We start from the raw sequence: 20963 nt of genomic DNA, 5'->3' as shown, positions 1-20963 counted from the left end.
TTATAAAAATAATAAAGGTGGGATAGAAAATAAAGTACGTATGTATGTAACAGGTGTATTAAAGGAATCCTTTTCTAGACGCACTTAAAATGCTTGTTTAATGTCTAAACTAAAACTCTATTTTTTCCTGTGCAGCTGATAATGCAGCCTCTTTAAAAAAAAGTTTAAACCTGTTTATGGGGGTTTAAAAAAAACTGATAGGTTTCAGAAGCTTGGAGTGGGTTGCTGTTGTAATTCTTTAGAGTTTGATGATATTGGGAAATCATTGGAAACAGTGTGAAAGTACTGTACAGTTGTTTCTACCCAGCCTATACCTCAGGTTAGTTGGATTTTCTCTAGAGTATATTGATTATTTTAGAAATGGTTAAGGCAGAAAGATTGCGAGGTTAAAAGATATGGATTAACAGGAAGTCCTGTTTCAGAATCACTTCATATGATCTAATGAGAAAAATATGGCTCAAGGCTCAGATAGAAGATTGGGAAAGGAAGCTAAAACATAAAGTAGAAAGACACTGGAACATTTTAGAATGCAATTAAGCCAACAGTTGCAGAAAAATAAGAGGAAAAGTTCCATGCTAAAGAAGAAGATCATGTTTTTAGACTTTCCAAAGAAAGATTTAATAGATTTATAAATGAAAACTTTAACTCCTAAAATTCAGTCCTACAAAATACCAATTGTGAACTTTTGTATTTAATCTCAATAATTGAGTTTTGATGGTGCTTTTCAAACATGATTTTGTGGAGTCCTTGGTGCTCTCTGAGCTTTGTTGTTTTCTTGCAGATGTTTCATTGCCAGACTAGGCAACATCTTCATCCAATGATTTTATCAAAAATAGCTTTGAGGACTAATATTTTGATACTTCTAGAAGTTTGGATTGAATTTCTTTTTAAACATATTATTTTGCATTACATGTTTCTCCCTCTCTTTCTAGTATTTAGATCTGTTCATTCTACTTCAGTGTGTTGGCGAGGATGTATTTATCATTGACAGTTGTTAGAAATATTTTAGGGTTTCTTTTCAAAGAGGCTTAGGCTATCAGAGATGCTGTATATCACTGTTTATCATTTTCCACAAAACATTTTTATTATCTTACTGACTTTTTGTATAATGCTGATATAAAAGCTTTTCTTGTGGGCAATAGAGGTTGAACTTCTCTTCTCCTTATAATGTAATTTGTTTTAATTTATCACATGGTCATCTTGTTCAGTATTAGGAGCCCTAGATATTTTTAGAGTACTGTATGTAGATCTTTAATAATTGGTGGAAGCTGAATGCATCAATATATTTCTGTTTCTTGTCTCTCTATTAAAATAAGTAGTATTGGGACAGTTCTTTGAGAATTTATTATGTGTTGGTGCTACTATTTGTATAACATTTGTTAGAAGTAAATTGAAGATATGAATGTATTTATATAAAACGTATTTATATTTTGTATTTTTCTTGCTTTATAGTTATGTGCTTTATAGATAAACATATTTTAAATGGAAACTAAATACAGAAGCATCTTAGGAAAGTGTAAATGATTGGACAGTTCAGCCAAAGTCTCCTGAACCCTTAGAATCTTCAGAAAATGCTTAAACACATTAAAGAAAGACTTGAATTATTGTTATTGTTATTATATTTTTATCCCACCTTTTTTATATATAACTCAAGACGGTGAGCATACCTAATACTCCTACCTCCTACTTTCCCAACAACAACCCTGTGAGATGGGTTGGGCTGAGAGTGACTGGCCCAAAGTCACCCTGCTGGCTTTCATGCCTAAGGGAGGCCTAGAACTCAGTCTCCAGGCTTCTAGGCTGGCACCTTAATCACTACACCAATACTGGCTCTCCAGAAATGTCCATTTAAAAAATATTCTTGAGCTTTATGTCGAACTGTATGTTGTAGGTTTTAATTCTGTCATGGATTCCATCAAGTAAGAAAGCAACTCAGATGCCTTTGAGGAAGCCATAGTATCTGCTCCAAATTGATCTGTTAGAACATGCTTAAGTTGAAGATACCTCCACTGTTGCGAATTGGAAAGACCAAATTCAATTTGAAGTTCGGAAAAATCCTTAAAATAATAATTACATAACAGTTGATTTAAGGTCATGATCCCAGCTTCTGGTATAGATTCAGAGAGGGCAATCTCTTTCCCCTTGGACTTCTCCAGAAAAAGGGGCAGCAAAGTGGCAATTTTCAGTGGTGTGATTTTCCCCGTCTTTTTCTCTTTTACAAATTTATTTTGTACATACTGGCCTTCTTTTAAGGGAGAAAAGATAGTTCACCCCAAGGGCCCAAAATCTAATATTTCCAAATCAACATGAGAGACTTCCTTGCCTTCAATTTCTTCCATTATTTCTAATTATTTCTAATGTAATTTATCTGAAACTTGCTGCCTTTTCTCTTCTTCAGCTTTTTAGAGGAGTATATTTCCACTGGAAAATTTTCTAACATTTGGTGTCTTCCTCTTTGCTTCCATCTTTTTTCCTTTGCCTTACTAGTCCATTTCTTAGTTGTCCCACACACATACTTTGGATACTTCCAGTTAGAGGGCTCCTAGTGCTAACAATCAAATCCATTGTGTATCTAATCCATCTTTCTTTCCTGAAATTTATTTTTATGGTAATGAAAAAATAATGAATAGTGATATTCTTAGTGGAAGATGTTGTCTACATGGGTCAAAAAACTGTTCAAGGTACTGTGGTTCCACAACAAGTGTGTTTTCAGAAAGACCTTTGTATTTGGTATGCTGGATAGTTGTTGATTTGTTACTGTTTTTGTGTAATTAAAAATGGAGGTGCATGCAAGGATAAGTAGTGATACCCAGTTCTGAGGGTACAGAGTCAATCGTAGAAGCTGATCAAGATTCTTCTGCACTCTCTTGCATTCAGATTAAATAGGTTGGAGGTGAATTTGTTGTTCTCCTAAAAACAATGTTACCCCTTAACAGTCAAGAAGTGGCAATTTGTCTGGTTTTGGGAGGAAGCAAATACGTTGAGACTTCATTTCTGGAGAATTCTTTTTGATTTTCTGCTTCACCGTAATAGAGTATACTAGGTAAATGTTAAGCAGATCTCTTCGGGTCTGTAGAGTACCTTCAGACTGTAGGGTTCTTAATAGTTTTGGGGACTAGCTGCTTTCAAATTTTATTGTGCGCATACCTAGAATATTATGGGCAAGATTTTATCTTCTCTTTATGACCCTCGTGTATCGTCTTGTTACTTCCATCTTTTTTTTCCTTCCCATAAAAAGTTTATTAAGGAAGAGAAAAGACTGAATTGCTGCACAATGTTTTTTAATTGGAAACACTCTTGGTATGGAAGCATCATGTATAAATCCAGAATAATAATATAGAGTCTAAATGATGAAACAAAATATAATAATGGAATAGGCTTTATGTGATTTGTTTCTGTAGCTTTCATTACAGCACCGCTTACTCTCTAAGCTGCTTAGCTATGAAGGTTCACAAGTAAGTGTTGCTTAGAATGCACGAATGTTTGTGAGGTTTGGGAGTTAAACCCTTGGTCAACTGCATTTCTGTCAAACCATTAAAACAAATACTTGATCTATAAAACAATATATGGAGTTCTGCATACACCCACTAACAAGAGACAAATGAAATTCAACATCACGTGTACTTTATGGCTTATGGAAGTAAAATCTGATTTATTATCCTTCCTTCCTTTGGCATTCTTAAAGTTTATAAACAAGCTAAACATAATTTCATACCTGTAATTCGAAGGTCTTCTGTTCAGTTAAAAGAGGGACTCTGATTTTTGTCTTCATTGATTTAACTTCCTTGCTGGTATGGTCCTTGAAACTTAGGAACATACAATATTTTCTGGAGTAGGGGTTTTTAATCCTTTTCAGGTCTTGGAACCAATAAATTAAAAAACAATTTCTGGAACCCCTGGTCAAGATGCAAAGCTCTAGAAAATTGGCAGCCTTTTTTCTGCCCTTGATCTCTTGCTGAACCCTAGAGTTCTGTGGAACACAGTTTGAAAAACCCAGTTCTCGAGGATATTGGAGAGATGCAAAAGATAGAGATGAGGCTACCTTTCTGTGAACGGAAGACCCAAGTCTTAGAAGCAAAATAGCTACATATGTGTAATATGGAAAATGATAACACATTGTACTCTGAGCAAACAATAACAAATATAAGAGATTGATATAATATGCTAATTTCTTAAGTTTGAATCTCAGAGCTTTCAAAGAGTAATGCAAACTTCCTTTAAAAATTGCAACAGGGGATTCAACACCTTTGACTAAACTGTATTCAGCCTCAGATTTACAGTATATACAGTGGATATAAAAAGTCTACACACCCCTGTTAAAATGCGAGGGCATCTTCTGTGCACAGCCCTCTTCCGGTCACCCCACAGATTTTCAGTTGGATTCAGGTCCGGGCTCTGGCTGGACCATTCCAAAACTTTGATCTTTTCTGATGAAGCCATTCTTTTGTTGTTTTGGAGGTACACTTTGGGTCATTTTCATGTTGAAAGGTGAAATTCCTCTTCAGCTTCAGCACTTTAGCAGAGGCCTGAAGGTTTTGTGCCAAAATTGACTGATATTTGGAACTGTTCATAATGCCCTCCACCTTGACTAAAGCCCCAGTTCCAGCTGAAGAAAAGCAGCCCCAAAGCATAATGCTGCCACCACCTTGCTTCACTGTGGGTGTGGTGTACTTTTGGTGATGTGCAGTGTTGTTTTTGCACCAAACAAACTTTTTGGAATTATGTCCAAAAAGTTCAACCTCGGTCTCATCAGACCATAAAACGTTTTCCCACGTGCTTTTGTCAGACTTGCAAAAATGTAGCCGGGCTTGGATTCTGAAAAGTTCTAGACTTTATGATATGGATGCCTGTTGAAATATGATTTAGAAACTAAAGAAATCATAGATTGTATGTTCAAATGGATGTAGAATTTAAAAATGACAATTGATGGGCAAAAACATGATTATTAATGGAAGACAAATATAAAATTTACTGTGAATATTACAGTCAGAGGAAACTGTTAGAAGTTCTTTTATCACAGGTATATTGCTCCAGTGTTGATTGCCAAAATAGGTCATTCATATTCAAAAAATTATTGGAAATGCAATAATCAGGTCACAAAGTTTTTCCGTGTTTCGTGGCAATGTTATAAAGGTTAACAATTCTGGAAGATGACATAGTACAGAATGAAAAAACTCTGAAATGTCGATTTCTCTTTCCTGCCAGCTGTTTTTCTGTTAAGCATTACTAAGCCTTATATACCTACAAATTAGAAGAAATTGGCTTACTATATGATAACAGTTGCCAGGATACTTTATGCTTCTTACTGTAAATCACACATAATTACTTCTATCGATGTCAGCCGCACCAGGGAGACCAGACCAAGAATCAACTCCACAGGAAGGCTAAGACTACTTTTTTGAGAATAGCTGTCATAACAGAATCTTGCAAGTCTGATTGTGCTGTATGTCCTCCCCTTCCTATACCCATTTGAATGAGAGGTGTCTGTCTGAGCTGCTTCTGCATGCTTTCTGCTTGTTTTGGTCATCAGTTATGTTTTTCTCCTTGTTGCTTTGGTAACAGATCTGGCCTATTTCTGTCAAGGTTGATTTCCTTTGTCTCTATACTAGAAGAATGCCAGACTAAGTTGTGAAAGTATTCATTGTGACAAAAATGACTTAATATTTTAACAATGGGTCTGATATAGCAGGGGTCCCCAACTGCCGGGCCATGGACCAGTACCGGTCCATGGCCCGTTAGGAACCGGGCTGCACAGCAGGAGGTGAGCGGTGGGCGAGTGAGCAGATTTACAGCCTGAGTGTTTACAGCCGCTCCCCATTGCTCACATTACTGCCTGAGCTCTGCCTCCTGTCAGAGAAAGCAAGCCCACTGGCTGCTATCTCCAAACGTCACGAAGAAAAAAGAATAAAAGGTCGGGAAAAAGAGGAAGCGCTTGAATCATCCCAAAACCATCCCCCCCCAGTCTGTGGAAAAAATTTCTTCCATGAAACCTGTCCCTGGTGCCAAAAAGGTTGGGAACCGCTGTGATACAGGATTTAATTCAACTTGAAAACTTTATGGGTTATAATTCTCTGCAGCAAGTTGTACTACATTGTAAATGTGGGTTTCTCTTAACATAAGGATGTAAAATGTTAAAATTGTCATAATTTTTTTGGTTCTTTTTCATTTTTTCTTTCTTTATGTTTGTGCTAGTAAATATGCTAAAATAGAAATATAGAAATATATTAAGAACTATTTTAAATGCTTTATAAGCTTCAGTCTGGGGAAATCCATTCAGACGTATCTTGATTCTGAGTAGAATCTGAAAAACAGTTTTATACTCCAGCTTTTTGGCATGTTTTAGAAAAGCAAGCATCTATAATGGGATGATATTACAGGAAATGACAAATTTAATAGAAATTGATGCAGGGATTTTTTAACAAAATGCCTTTGACATTTCTTTTTCAAAGAGCTACAACTTGGTTTTTCATTTATAGGAAAAACCATTATTAAGGTAGGGATTGGCCAGGAGTTTTCAAAGTATACTCCCTCTGATTTTTTTAATTAATGACATTGATTCTGTTGATTCTATAGTGAGCAGTATCTATGGCAAATTTCAGAAAGGGATAGTAGTTCCTTCTGAATGTGCTAGAGGTGATGTTAGGAATTGAGGATAGGGAGAAGTATAACAGGTTACTTTGCCCACCTTTTTCTTAAAATTTATTTATCATATTTTTATTACCGCCCATCTCCCCCACTCGGGGGACCCTATAAATAAACAGTATAAAATACAATAAAATCAGAATGATATCAAACAAAAATAAATATACATATAAAATATAATAAAATCCAAGTGATGGCAGATCTAATTCCCCACGAAGGGGACTGGAACCGGTCCTGGCAGGACTAGGGAACCAACCAGCCCCAAGAGTGGTTCTTCCTCTCCCCACTCCAGGCATGGTGACAAAACCAGGTCTTCAGCCACTTCCTGAAGTCCAGAAGCGAGGAGGCCAACCTCAATTCTGGGGGAAGGATGTTCCAAAGGGCGGGAGCTGCTGCAGAGAAGGCCCGCCTCCTGGACCCTGCCAGATGGAATTCTTGCAGACGGGGTCCGTAGCATGCCCCCTTTGCATGACCGGGTGGGACGGGTTGATGTAATGGAGATGAGATGGTCCCTTAGGTAACCTGGACCCATGCCATGTAGGGCTTTAAAGGTCATAAGCAACACCTTGAATTGGACCCAGAAGCAAACTGGCACCCAATGCAGCTCGCAGAGTAAGGGAGTAATGTGTGCTGATCTTGAGGCACCAAAACCTGTCCGCGCGGCTGCATTTTGGACCATCTGTAGCTTCCGGATACTCTTCAAGGGTAGCCCCATGTAGAGCACATTACAGTAGTCTATATGGGAGATGACCAGGGTGTGAGTGACCGTTCGAAGGGCCTCTCGCTCCAGGAAGGGTCGTAACTGGCACACAACACGAAGTTGCACAAAGGCCCTCCTGGCCACGATTGCCACCTGCTCTTCGAGCAGTAGTTGTGAGTCCAAGAGGACCCCCAAGTTATGCACGGGGTCTGTCTGGGGCAGTGCAACCCCATCCAGAACCAAAGATGGCAAATTCCTAGGAGCCGAGGGGCCGTTAACCCACAGCCACTCCATCTTATCAGGGTTCAGCTGAAGCCTGTTCCCCATCCAGACCCCAACAGCCCCCAGGCACCTGGAAAGGGCAGTCACAGCATCACTTACTTCCCCCAGGTTGGAGATGTATAGTTGAGTATCATCAGCATATTGATGATACCTCATCCCATGGAGACAGATGATCTCACCCAGCAGTTTCATGTAGATGTTAAAAAAGAGAAGAAAGAGTACCGATCCCTGCGGCACCCCACAAAGGAGGGGCCGTGGGGCCGATCTCTCCTCCCCTATTGACACCGACTGGGACTGGCCCTGGAGGAAGGAGGTGAACCAGTGCAGCACTATGCCGCCCACCCCCAACTCCCTGAGCGCCTCAAAAGGATACCATAGTCGATGCTATCGAAAGCTGCTGAGAATAAAACATAGTTCTTAAATAGCCAGATAACACAATCGTGAAATTATTACAGTGATGGGAGATGCAAGATGTAAGGTAAGCATATGGTTAATCTAAGGATTGTCTCTCAAATTTCTCCCCTATGCTCCTCACAAGATGTTAGGAGTGAACAACAAGTGGGCTGATCACAAGGTTCATTCTTTTTTGAGGGCAGACCTGTCAGTCCTAAATCTAATCCTGCCTTTTACAAGAATGAGCACCAAAAGCTTTTTAAAATTTTGTGGGTGCATATACTGGACCTTCCAAAATACGTATTAGAAGCAGAGTTTTGTGAACGATTTTAAACCGCAGATAGGGCAAATTTGCCTATGTGATTTGCCCAGTCTGCTCTGACATCAGCATTTTCACCATTTTGGTGAGTCACCCTAATTTTAAGTATGCCAAGTTATCATATAGGAAAGATGCCATGCAAAGAATTACTGTTTTCTGTATGGTTATGTATGGGGTACTTTCTGGATAATTTGTAGACCATGAAAGTACAGCCTATTCACTCATCTCATTTTGAAGCAAATTCTCTACCTCCATGGAGTTCAAATTCCTATGTAATGGTCCTCTAATATAGTGGAAAAGCACCATTGTATTTTCATTGACATTTATGACTTTTCTTCAGAAGAAAGATCAAACATTCAGGGAATTGTGTCAAAATATTTGAGGGACTTATAAGGGCAATAGGAATTATTGTCTCTCCACTACTGGAAGCAATTGTCAGTAGAAAAACATCATTAAATTTCATATTTAATTTTCATATTTATTTTGCTATGATTTAATTTTCTATGAAAAAATCAATTACCTTCCTTTATAAGCACAATATAACTTGCATGAAAATTACAGTTTTAGAACTACCTTAGCTCACGTACTACATCTGAAGCTACAATAACTATGTCTTAGTATTTTAATTTTGTTTTACACTGCTGTTTTAATTGGAGCTACTATTCTAATGACAAACCTAGAGAACCTTCCTTTTATTTGCTAGTTGTGCTTGTGGAACTGTCTATCAAATTTATGATGATAGTGTTGCTTAAATAAAGTTCCTGTATAGATTTAGAATGAAATACCTTTGGAGTCCTTGGTGCTCTCTGAGCCTTGTTTAAACAGAGAGCAGGTCCCCTTCCTTTTCGCACTGAAGATGTTGCCTAGTCTGGCAATGAAACGTCTGCAAGAAAACAACAAGGCTCAGAGCACCAAGGACTCCACAGTTCAACCTTGAGCTACAAATTTTCGCTTTGAAATAGCTTTATTTACTACCAAAGACCAGAATACATTCATTGACACACACATGCACATACACACACAAAGAAAACTAAAGTGAAGTGACACAGATAATATACTAAAAGCAGAGACTATATGTATATATGTTTGTGTGTGTATCTGTTACAGAACAAAATATTGCTAAAGCTGTCCTTTCCTAATAGTAGACTTGGCATACACCATGATTAGTAGCTAAAATGAAGGAAAATATTTCAGATGATTACATTATTCATCATACTGCCATATATGCACATTTGTTCCTTGTATTAGGCATTATAAAACGGGGCCTAAAACAATGCACTGAACAGAAAAGCATGTTGACATGGCTAGGAAACCATTTGGTATTTGATCTGTCTGCTGAGGATTCATATAATCACCCTTCCCTCCCTCCCTCCCTCCCTCTCTCTCTCTCTTGGTGCCTTCGAGTCACTGTTGACTCCTGGCGACTGCCTGGCCAAGTCCATGCAGTTTTCCTGGCAAGATTTCAGAACTGTTTTGCCATTGCCTGCTTCCTAGGGCTAAGAGAAAGTGACTGGCTCAAGGTCACCCAGCTGTCTTTGTGCCTAAGGTAGGAATAGAACTCACGGTCTCCCGGTTTCTAGCCTGATGCCTTAACCACTATACCAAACTGGTTCTCTATCTCATACTTGTGCTTACGTGCTACTGAATTCAGGTAGGTAACAGTGCTGAGATAGAAGAACAGTTAAAAAAAATAATGTATGCCAAGGGAAAAAATAAAAATACATATGTATGATAAAAGAAAATCATGACTAAACCAGAAGGTTTTACTTTTTATTGTACTGTGACAATTGTTTCACAATTTGTGTTATGTTACAATGATCACCCACGGCAACAAAATATTTCTCATGCACCCTACAGATTTGTGCTGAAAAACAATAATGGCCCTTCTGGGATAAGGTGTCAATGAAATCCTAGGCAAATTGTCATACAGTGTTGCTATTTTTCTATTGATTCTCAATATTTAGCCAGTATTCTGGATGCACCAGATATCCAGAGCCAGATGTTTTACAGCCCTTACATTTTTGAAAGATTTTTGTGCTCCGTGGTTTGCTGTATATATTTATACTTCATTATGGTCTTAGATTAGCAATACCTTAAGAAAATACAGTAAGAACATGACAGTGCTGTAGTACACATAGTCCTTGACTTATGATAACAATTGGGACTGGAATTTCTGTCACTGAGTGATGCGGTTGTAAAGCACAACTGCATTGCTTAGCGATGGTAATCCCTGCAGTCCCAGTTACCATTATTAACTGAATCCCATGGTCGTTAGGCAAGGCAACTTCCTGTCAGCTTCCCACAACCAAAGTCATTGGGGAAGGCAGCAGGAAGTTGCAAGTCCCAGGCCAGCAGGCAGGTAAGTGGCTACTGCTGGGTGGGGGAAGGAGTGAGGGGGCATCATACAGGTTGGGAAGGGTGCGAGAGTTGCCATGAGGGTCGGGGAAGGCTCAGGGGTGTGGCATGGCTTGGGAAGGGTGCCCAAGTAGCCGGCACAGCATGAGTGCAAAGGGGCTGGGGTGGGTCCATGAGTGGGGGAGACTTAGCCCAGTGACTTGCGTCCTTCCGTACCGGCTTCCCCGTTGACTTTAAGGGGAAGCTGGCAGGGTGTCAGAACCAAACCTGCCTCTGACTCAGAAAGTGAAACGCTTTCCAAGTCAGAGGAGGAACTGGAAACCTACCAGGCTGAAACCGGGAAAATGAAACTCCAGGATGAGTCAGCAGTGTGGGAAGAGCCCAAGGCACTGATCGCCAAAGATTCAGGGGAGGATTTGAATCCACCAATCAGCACACGCCAACAACAGGCTGAAAAGCATGTGAAGGAAAAGGCAGCCTGATTGGCTGCAGGACAGTCCAAGCATGCCAAGATTGGGATAAAAGGCAGCCACACGAAGAGCAAGCTGCCGGAGACAACCAATCCTCTAAGCCTCCAGCATCCACGGAAGAGTGCTTACCTGTATCGGAGACAGCATCTGTTGCTGAGGGGGAATCAGCGCCTTCGCTCTGCTTTGAAGAGGACTTGAATCCTGCTTCTGCTGACATCTAGGATCCTTTGGTCACCGAACCCAGCAGTCTCAGTTTTGCTTCCAGTCTTGAAACTCCGTGATCTTCCAAGTGGCTTCTTCGTACCTGGAAAGTCCAGCACTACCGCGTGTCATCGGTTTTGGCCAATCGTGCTTTGTGTGTTCAGTTGTGTTCAGGCATTCCACATCAATCTTCTTCAGAATCTGGTATCCAGCCCAGTCCAGGGCTTCCAGCCGAGTCCAGCCTTATTCCTAGTTTCCAGCCTTGCTCCCAGTCTCCAGTTCAGAGGATCCAGCCTAGCCCCGGGCTTCCAGCTGAGTCCAGTCTCGTTCCTAGTTTCCAGTTTTGCTCCAAGTCTCCAGTCCAGAGAATTCAACCCAGTCCAGAGCTCCTAATCGAGTCTAGCCTTGCTCCGAGTTCCAGTTTTGCTTCAAGTCTTCAACCCAGTCCAGAGTTTTAGTCGAGTCCAGCATAGTTCCCAGTTCCTAGTCCTGCTTCGAGGTTCCAGTTGCTGCTTCCAGTCCAATGCAAGCTTCCAGCTATCCAGTGATCCACCGCCAAAGCATCTCCAGTATTGTTCCAGTTCGAGACCTGTTGCCTTCAGCTTCAACAACACACTGCATTCCAGTCTTATCTAGCCTGCAGTTCCAGTTAGAAGTCCTGTTTCGCTGCCTTGTTGTGGCGCAGTTGGGCTAGTGGAACCCAAGTCTTCATTTATCAAGGACTTATTTATTGTAAATAGTAATAAAGAGTATTTTTGAGATTACTCTGCCTGGTTGCACAGTCTGAACAGGACACAGGGAAGGTTGCAAATGGTGATCATGTGATTGCTGGGTGCCTGGCAACTTGGTTGTAAGTGTGAATGGGTTGCCAAGCGTCCAGATCATGATCATGTGTCTATGGGGCACTGCAATGGCCATAACTTTGGGGACTGGTCATAAATACCTTCGTTCAGCACTGTTGTAACTTCTAACAGTTGCTGAATGAAGTCAAGGACTACCTGTAGTTAATTACATTAATTCAACCCTCCTAAAGATAATACAAGTTCTTGAAAAAAGTCTTTTGCAACAGCATATGTCAGTCAACTCTGGATTTTGATCTACTCAGAGCTAATGAATATAAAGATCATCCGGGTGATCTTTGTTAATAAAGAGTTTGTACTAGCCTTAAGCAGCGGTCAGTATAAGATTTACATCACAAAAGCACATGTTAAGTTGACTCAGTCTCCCAAGATTCACAAGGGCATCATCACTGCATGGCTGAGATATTGTTAAATCTTCCTTCTAAAACTGCTGAGGGGAGAGCATTATATTGCGGATTCTAGTAAAGGCCTAAGGATGCTTAGGATGAGTAAGTATTACTCTGATCTTTTCTAAGAGGTCAGTACATCTCAAAAGTTTGACTATGTTCACTTTGTGGCTCTGTATCTTCTGTCTTTAGCTTAATTGTTTCCTTGCCTCCATAGAAGCCAGAAGTTAGCAGTCGCTTCAGGGAAAATTCCTAGTTTGCAGTTTGGCTACAATACTGTCCCATCACATGGATTTGTGTCTTTCCAGTGCTGTTAATAGTTGCCAGCTTAATCCTGATCCAGGCAAATACCATTGTTGGCCATGCTTTTGATTCTGTTCTAGGGAGACACCTTCTAATTTCAGTGTTGTAGTTAGGAAAATATTTTGGTGTAGTAAAAAGAGCTCTTAAAAAGCCTATCTGAATTTTTAATCAGTGTTGAAGTTAGAGACAGGATGTGGTTGGATACCGTAGAGAAGTTGCACTAATGTTTTTGCAGTAAATACATTGATTACAGTGGGAATATAGTTGTCTCTTCGATTTCTATGTAGAAATTGTTTTAGAACAGTTAGTTTGACTACTGTATTACATTTTTAATTTGACATTGTTTGAGGAGACAGCGCTAAAGTAAGATCCATTGAGGAAAACAAAATAGATTTGAATAAACAAGCTATGGATTGTGCTTAATATAAGTAATGAATGAGTGTAATTTGCTGCTGTTGAATAGCAGGAGGTGTATGGAAGGAACTGTAATTGGTTCGTGTACTGGTTGTTAGTAATAGTAAGTTTGCAATTGTGATTTGAAGTTTCTGTGACACATAGTAGTTGCGTATTGCTTTGTAATAGAAGCTATCCATGGCAATTTCTACTTTTAAATTTAGGATTGTGCTAAATTATATGAAAGTGTTTCTGATAATTATGTAGCATTCAGAGCTGAATGAATGCTTCACATTTAGTGACTTAATTTCCTGTTCTCTTCAGTTATTTAATCTAATGTTTTGTTTTGTTTTGTTTTTTATTTATTTATTTACAGGACCTTTATACCAATTAATTTCTGAAGTATCTAGCTCAACATATGTTTTGGGGAAAAAAGTGTCAGTAGTTAAACTTAAATGGATGAAAGTCTGGACAGCTGCTTGAATGTCTGAAAATAAACTTTAGAAGTTTGTCCAATTTGTCCACTGGAATTTTAGTATAGGAAAGGCCATTAGAACATTGGATCCAGCCCCTTATCAGTGCAGGAATATAAATTAAAGCAACCTTCTGGGAGAGTTGTCCAATCTGAACATCTCCAGCAATTCCTTCAACTGTATCATATCTCTGGGTAATTACTTTCACTGGTCATCTACTAGGTAGCTTTTGCTTATATTTAATTGGAACCTACTTCTGTCTAACAGTTCTATTGCTCCATATCCTGCATCCTGGGAAGAAAGAGATCTTGATCATTTTCCAAGTGCTTCAGGGAATTATATCATATACTTCATCATTCTTTCCTTCTTAGGGCTAAACAGTTATTTAAATCTATTCATAAAGATTAGTTTCTAGTTCCCTGATCATGTTTACCATCCTTCTCTGAATCTGTTCCACATTACTTGAATTTATCTTAAAGCATGGTCTCCAGAAACCGATTCTGTTCTTGAGGTGGAGTCTGACGAGTAACGTGCTGGAGCCAGCTTGTACTGACTTGCAAGAGCCGATTGTTAAATTTTCTGGAATTTTATGGGCCAGTTGAGAGCACTGCTGAGCCACAATGGCTGGTGTGCTGATTGGCTGTTCTGCAGCTAGTGGCAGGATAGTTGCAGTGAAGCCAGCAGTGTCAGTGAGGCCTGGAGGTGTTGGATTTTTTTTCCGAAAGCCAGTTTTTAAACATTTACCACACCACTGGGTCTGACCAATGCAGAATAAAGTATAATTACAGGTTGTCCTTGTTTAGTGGTTGCCTTGTTTAGTGACCATTCGCAGTTGCAACAGTGGTAAAAAGTAACTTTGCGGCCAATCCTCATGTTTACAACCTTCACAGGTCTGTAAAGCAAAGGAAAGCTGAAGTAAGATCACAAGCCCAGTTGTGGTTTCACTTAGTGACCACTTCACTTAACTAAGTTGCCAGTCCCAATTGTGGTTGCTAAACAAGGACTATCTGTATTACTTTTTGTGATTTTGATTTTGATGCAACTTAAAAGTCCATTTGCCTTTTTGTACCCAGATCACATTGCTTACTCCAATTCATTATTTAGCCAGGTTTTATTCCAATATTCATGTCACAAATACTGTTGCAAAGGCAGTTATCCCCTATCCTTATAAGGGCTGAATTTGGTGAGGCAGGAACCATTACTTCACTTCCCCAGCTTGAGAACTTTCAGTTCTGTTTTTGCCAGCTTCAGCCCTTACAATCTTATACCTGTTCATTTGATTTCTGTTTCCTAACTGCACTAACCTGCACTTACCTGTGTTAAATTTCATTTTATTAGTTTCAGCCTGTTTCTCTAACCTATCAAAATAGTTTTGAATGCTGTCCCTATCTTGTATGATAGGATTAGATTTCCTATCAAATTTTGTATCCATTAAATTTAGTAAGAATACTTCCTACTTCCTCATCTAAGACTGTAATAAAAAAATAGGTGAGTTCAGGGCCTAGGATTATGACTCCCCACTGAGTTCCTAGATCTGCTTTGAAAAAGAGCCATTGATAAGCAAATTCAACTATATTCAGCTTCTAGCTTTACATTATTACATTTATGGTAGATAAATGCTCAATAGAAGTAATTTAATAATTTAGCATCTTACAACTTTATCCAGAAATAAGTTCCATTTAATTCACTTGTAATATATCTGTAATTTGTTTTCAAGGGAGGACATCCAAAAGGATCTATAATTATCTAAGAGTATCAGGGGAGAAAGGCCCTGAGGTAGGAAGACAAGTTTTAGCCAGTAGGTGAAAATTGAAAGCCACACTCTGGCCTTTATCTTCATCAAACCTGATTCAAGTTGTAAGGATGCGTTAGAAACACAGTAATACACCTGGAACACCACCCTGAGGAATTAGGACTGAACAATTTCCTAGGGGCCAAAGCTAGAAAAGAGTCTGAGCTGTACTCTGTATCTGAGCTAAACCAGAGATTTAGCTTGAAATATTAAAGCTGTTTCTAGTTTCATCCTTGAATGAGTTTAAATCTGAAGCGGGGTATCTGCAGTTAAGTGATATTTCAAATATGTTACAGTGCAAAGATTACTGCAGATGCTGACTGCAGTCAGGAAATCAGAAGATGTTTAATCCTTGGGAGAAGAGTAATGACAAATCTCAATAAAATAGTTAAGAGCAGAGACATCACACTGACGACAAAGGTCCGCATAGTTAAAGCAATGGTACTCCCAGTAGTAACATATGGCTGCGAGAGCTGGACCATAAGGAAGGCTGAGAGAAGAAAGATAGATGCTTTTGAACTGTGGTGTTTGAGGAAAATGCTGAGAGTGCCTTGGACTGCAAGAAGACCAAACCAGTTCATACTCCAGGAAATAAAGCCAGACTGCTCACTTGAGGGAATGATATTAAAGGCAAAACTGAAATACTCTGGGCATATAATGAGAAGACAGACCACCCTGGAGAAGATGCTGATGCTAGGGAAAGTGGAAGGCAAAAGGAAGAGGGGCCGACCAAGGACAAGATGGATGGATGACATTCTAGAGGTGACAGAATCAAATTTGGGGGAGATGGGGGTATTGACAACTGATAGGAAGCTCTGGCATGGGCTGGGCCATGAAGTCACAAAGAGTCAGAAGTGACTGAACGAACAAACAACAACAAATGTATTCCTACTGCTAGCAATGAAGAGCTAAAGGAAATACTAAATTCACTGTAAAATAAAATAGTGTAATGGAGAGTGATATCTTTTGTCAGGATCCTTTGACATCCTGTCATTACACCTTGTATTTCTTCATAGATTGTTAAATCAACATTTTTACCTCATTTTAATGACATGAGGATGCAATAAAGCTGATATTACTATGTATTGAAGTAAAACTTAATTTGAAATATTTGGTTTTGCAACTACTTTTTTAAAATAGCATTTAAAAGGTTTTAAAACCCCAACTCTATTATTTTGTGCCTTAATCTTGGTAGATGTTACGGTACTAATTTAGAACTGATCAGAGAGCAAATAATTTACTTGAAGAGCTTTACCTTAATCCAGTGTTAAGATTGCCAGGGGAATACCATTTGATGTTTCCTTACAAACAATTCTGAAGTCATAGTTATAAAACAAAAAAATCATGAAATAACTTTAATCCTCCACCAACCATTATTATAACCATTATTTGAAATGAGTGTGTATTCCTTTAAGTATATAGAAAAGATATAGTGTGTATGTATGGAGCAGACCACTTTGAAAGCACTAGCATCAACAAAGTGTGCATTTATAGCCAGTATTGTCCTTTCTGATTTGATTCAGAGTTCTGTTTATGCCTGGATTCAGTACAAACACTCCAAATTAAATAGTCTTATTTCTGAAACCTACCATAGTCTACTCAGAGATATCACGATGTGTGATTTAAACATACGTTAGTTTTTCACATGGCAAGTCTGTCATCTCATGAGTAGATTAAGTATTCCTTTTCTTCAAGCTTTTATTTTAATAAAGAAATTGTGAGTTTAGATCATTTGGACACTATTCTTTGCATTATCAATGGGCTTTTAGCTATTAATATTTTTTCCACATACATTCCATACTTACCGGTGTGAGTTAGGTTCTTCATTATTTATACTGCTATTTCATGCTGAAAAGAATTTACTAATCTGTAGTTCGTATGAGTGGTGTTATATCTAGTTTGGTCTTAACTGAATCACTTTTTGAACTGGAAAACTTTTCATTGCTATAAAGGTCTGATTTAGTAAATAAAGCTAAAAAGAATTGTGTTGTTAATTCTTCATGCTTTTTGTTGAAAATTAAAAGCAGTTTAAATAAAATACTTGATTACATGATTTATACTGTATTATTTATTTTGGAATGTTAAACACTATGCAAAAATAAATAAGTCTTATATACCCCTCTGCTTTCCTTGTCATATCTTTTCGTGGTAGTGGAGTTTTAACTTCACTAATGTCAACTACATTTTAGTTGGATTGACACTAGGTAAAGGTAAAGGTTTCCCTCGACGTAAAGTCCAGTCGTGTCCGACTCTAGGGGGCGGTGCTCATCTCCATTTCTAAGCCTTGGAGCCGGCGTTGTCATAGACACTTCCGGGTCATGTGGCCAGCATGACGACTCGGAACATCGTTACCTTCCCGCCGAAGCGGTACCTATTGATCTACTCACATTTGCATGTTTTCGAACTGCTAGGTGAGCAGGAGCTGGGACTAGCAACGGGAGCTCACCCCGCCGCGCGGTTTCGAACCGCCGACCTTCCGATCGGCAGCTCAGCGGTTTAACCCGCAGCACCACCGCATCCCCTTGGATTGACACTACTTTCTGAAATAATAAAAATATTCTATGATTATTCAGCTTTTCAGTTTTATATGCTACAGTATTGTACACATTTTAATATAAGAAAATAAAAGTATTGTATATGTTTTGAAAACCAAAACTGAACTGATGACTCAGAAATATTGATGACAATGAGGTCGGCATATTAACAAGTCTTAATATCATATTTTGGTTATATATTGAAATAGATGGGAAATACTCATTTTCCATGTTGGTTCGGTGAAAGGTTGCAGAGGATTATTATTGCCATCATAAAAGCGCGTAGTTAATATATGAAGAATATGTAGAGTTTTGAAGAATTTCCTATATTTTCACATGTATATACATTTTATATTCCTTAATTAAACTAATGCCAGGTTTGGTCGGCCTGGAGTTGAATGCTACTGCCAACATGATAGTGGTGCTGCAGTAATCCAGCTTCAGTTTTTGATCAATGAGGTTTGTAAGTTCATGATATAACTTACTTGTGTTTGATTCCTTTACCAAGTGGGTTTATTGATTTTTTTGATAGATACATAATCCAGAAACTTGTATTATTGTAGTGGGTGGCTAATTACCATCAGCGGTATTTAAAAGTGTGAGAAGAAGAATTTGCTGATTTGCTTGATTAAAAAAACCCTGTTAGCTAAGGATTTTTTAAAATTAAAATTTGGTCTCTTATTTGTTGCTGTATTAAAAAAATATTTTACTGTGAGTATCTCCATCTATCCAAATATCATTTTTAATAGAATACTGAACATGGATGTTTACAATCCTTAAGAGTATATGTTCTTTCCCCGTCAGTAGTATTTCCTTGTGGTTGTTGATACTTTTATTTGTGCTGTTTTGTATTTTTAAAAATTTGTTATGTGTGATTAAATGCAAATTGGAAAAAAATGCTACTGCCTGAACTAAACAATTATTGGATAATGAGTTGTAGGAATTTTGATTACTTTTTAAAATTAGTGTATATACTTGGGTAAAACGTCAAACCATATTTTGTCATTCAGAGCCTCTTTGAGTTGTGTACTGCCTCTTTATTTTATGCATACAAATAAAGGAGATCAGAAGGACTTTTTCTTTTTTGATGTTCTTTTCAAAGCTACATTGGGATTCTAATCAAATGATTGACTCTAAATGACAATCAGAAATAAAGGAAAATTAATGACAATAATGGATCTTGTCATTCTGCATTTGCAAAATCAATAACTTCAAATACCTTGAGTTTATCTTTCAATGACTATTGTGGAACTGGTTTTCCTAAAAAGATAGTGTCCTTAAATCTCTACAGATTCTATTGTTAAACTTATTTTTCTCTTCTAAGGGTGCCCTTGTGAGTGCCTTGGCTGATGATACGTTACACTTATGGAACTTGCGTCAGAAGAGACCAGCTATATTGCATTCCCTGAAATTTAACAGAGAAAGGTAAAGATACATACACACACACACACACACACACACACACACACACAGTTTTCATCTTATATAATGTTGATCAACATTAGCACTTTAGAAAGAACACTCTAGGATCCCCATAGGATGGTGTATTTCTAAAAACCTTCCTCAGATGAGTACAATGACCAAAAGCATCTTGCACTAAAGAAAGGCAAGAATAAGGGGTGCAAAAAATTATTTTAAAAGGGCATTTATCCTTAATTTCATTAAGACAATAAAAAAGCAATAAAAATGAGATACAAGTAGTCCTTGTTTAACTACGGTAATTGGGACCAGAATCTCAGTTGTTAAGTGACATGATCATAAGTAAAAAAAAAAAGTGACTGCACTGCTTAGCGATGGCAGTTTTGGTGGTCCTGGTTGCCATAATTAAGCAAGGACCTCATGTGACTGTGACTTCCAACTTCCTGCTGGCTTCCCAATTAACTTTGCTTGTGAGAAGTCAGCAGGGAAGCTCACAAATAGCAATTACATGACTGTGGGGACATTGAGATGGCCATAAGTATGAGATCCTGTCTTAACTACCACTTGTTCAGTGCTGTTGTGAGTTTGAATGGTCACTGAATGAGTGGTCATTAAATGAGAACCACCTGTACATCAGAAGAAAGACATAAATTAGAGAAACATTTGGATTGTTCAATGAGAAGAGTCTTAAAGTGATGCTAAAGGAAAATAATGACACTGATTCTAATATAATTTCTGTCTCCCACAAGGCAGATTTCAATGCCTGAATTGACAATGACAATAAAAGATGAACTTCTAGACTTGATTTTTAAAACTGAAAACAAATTAGATCCAGATGTGAAAACTCCCTATTAACAAAAATCTGCTAGATGTCCCTTAAATTTACTTTTCTGTTAAACTGGAAAGAAGTGAAAGCACTTTTGAGAGGGAATAGATTTAAACCACTGATCGCTTTGATCATTTTTCATGCAATTTAATGATAACCCCACAGAATATTGGCAAAAGCCATTCTTCCTTTCATATTATTTATTGGTTGATCACATCAATAAAGAGTAGTGAAGATCACAAACATTCACCTGATGTACTTTGTAGTTGCATGTTGGCTTTTTCCCTTAATCTACAAATGTTTATACGCCTTTCTTGCTGCCTCCTCAAAAGATAGTCATTCCTTAGGTTGTAACTATTAAGTTTTTATTGTGTTCCTTGATTGTCTACAAGCTACTTACACCATGTTTTTGTGACCTACTTCCTCCCTGGTTCTAAGAATCAGTTAGGGTCAGATCAGATGAAGGACTTTCTTATAGATGGCTTAAAGAATGAAAGCAAAACTAAGAATAAATGGTTTGTTTTCACACAGGGGAAATGTAAACAGTAAGTTCAATGTTGAGAGAAGATTTTTATTTAATTGTTCATAAAGTATCAGAAGTTAATGGTGAATGGT

At 38.3% G+C, this 20963-nt stretch overlaps 1 protein-coding gene across 3 annotated transcripts in view; it reads left to right on the top strand.

Moving 5' to 3' along the window:
• STXBP5 (syntaxin binding protein 5) overlaps positions 1-20963 on the top strand; it is a 115271-nt gene that overhangs the window by 15087 nt on the left and 79221 nt on the right. For all 3 annotated transcript variants that reach the window (XM_063308902.1, XM_063308895.1, XM_063308886.1), the window contains exons 3-4: positions 18481-18562; positions 19428-19528. In XM_063308902.1, the coding sequence (XP_063164972.1) occupies positions 18481-18562; positions 19428-19528 (183 nt within the window). The remainder of the gene's footprint in view (positions 1-18480; positions 18563-19427; positions 19529-20963) is intronic.

This window comes from Candoia aspera, chromosome 1, assembly GCF_035149785.1.
Source record: "Candoia aspera isolate rCanAsp1 chromosome 1, rCanAsp1.hap2, whole genome shotgun sequence".
Lineage (NCBI taxonomy): Eukaryota > Metazoa > Chordata > Lepidosauria > Squamata > Boidae > Candoia > Candoia aspera.
The sequence above is the reverse complement of the archived record's forward strand: the minus strand, read 5'-3'. Positions and strand labels throughout refer to the sequence as shown.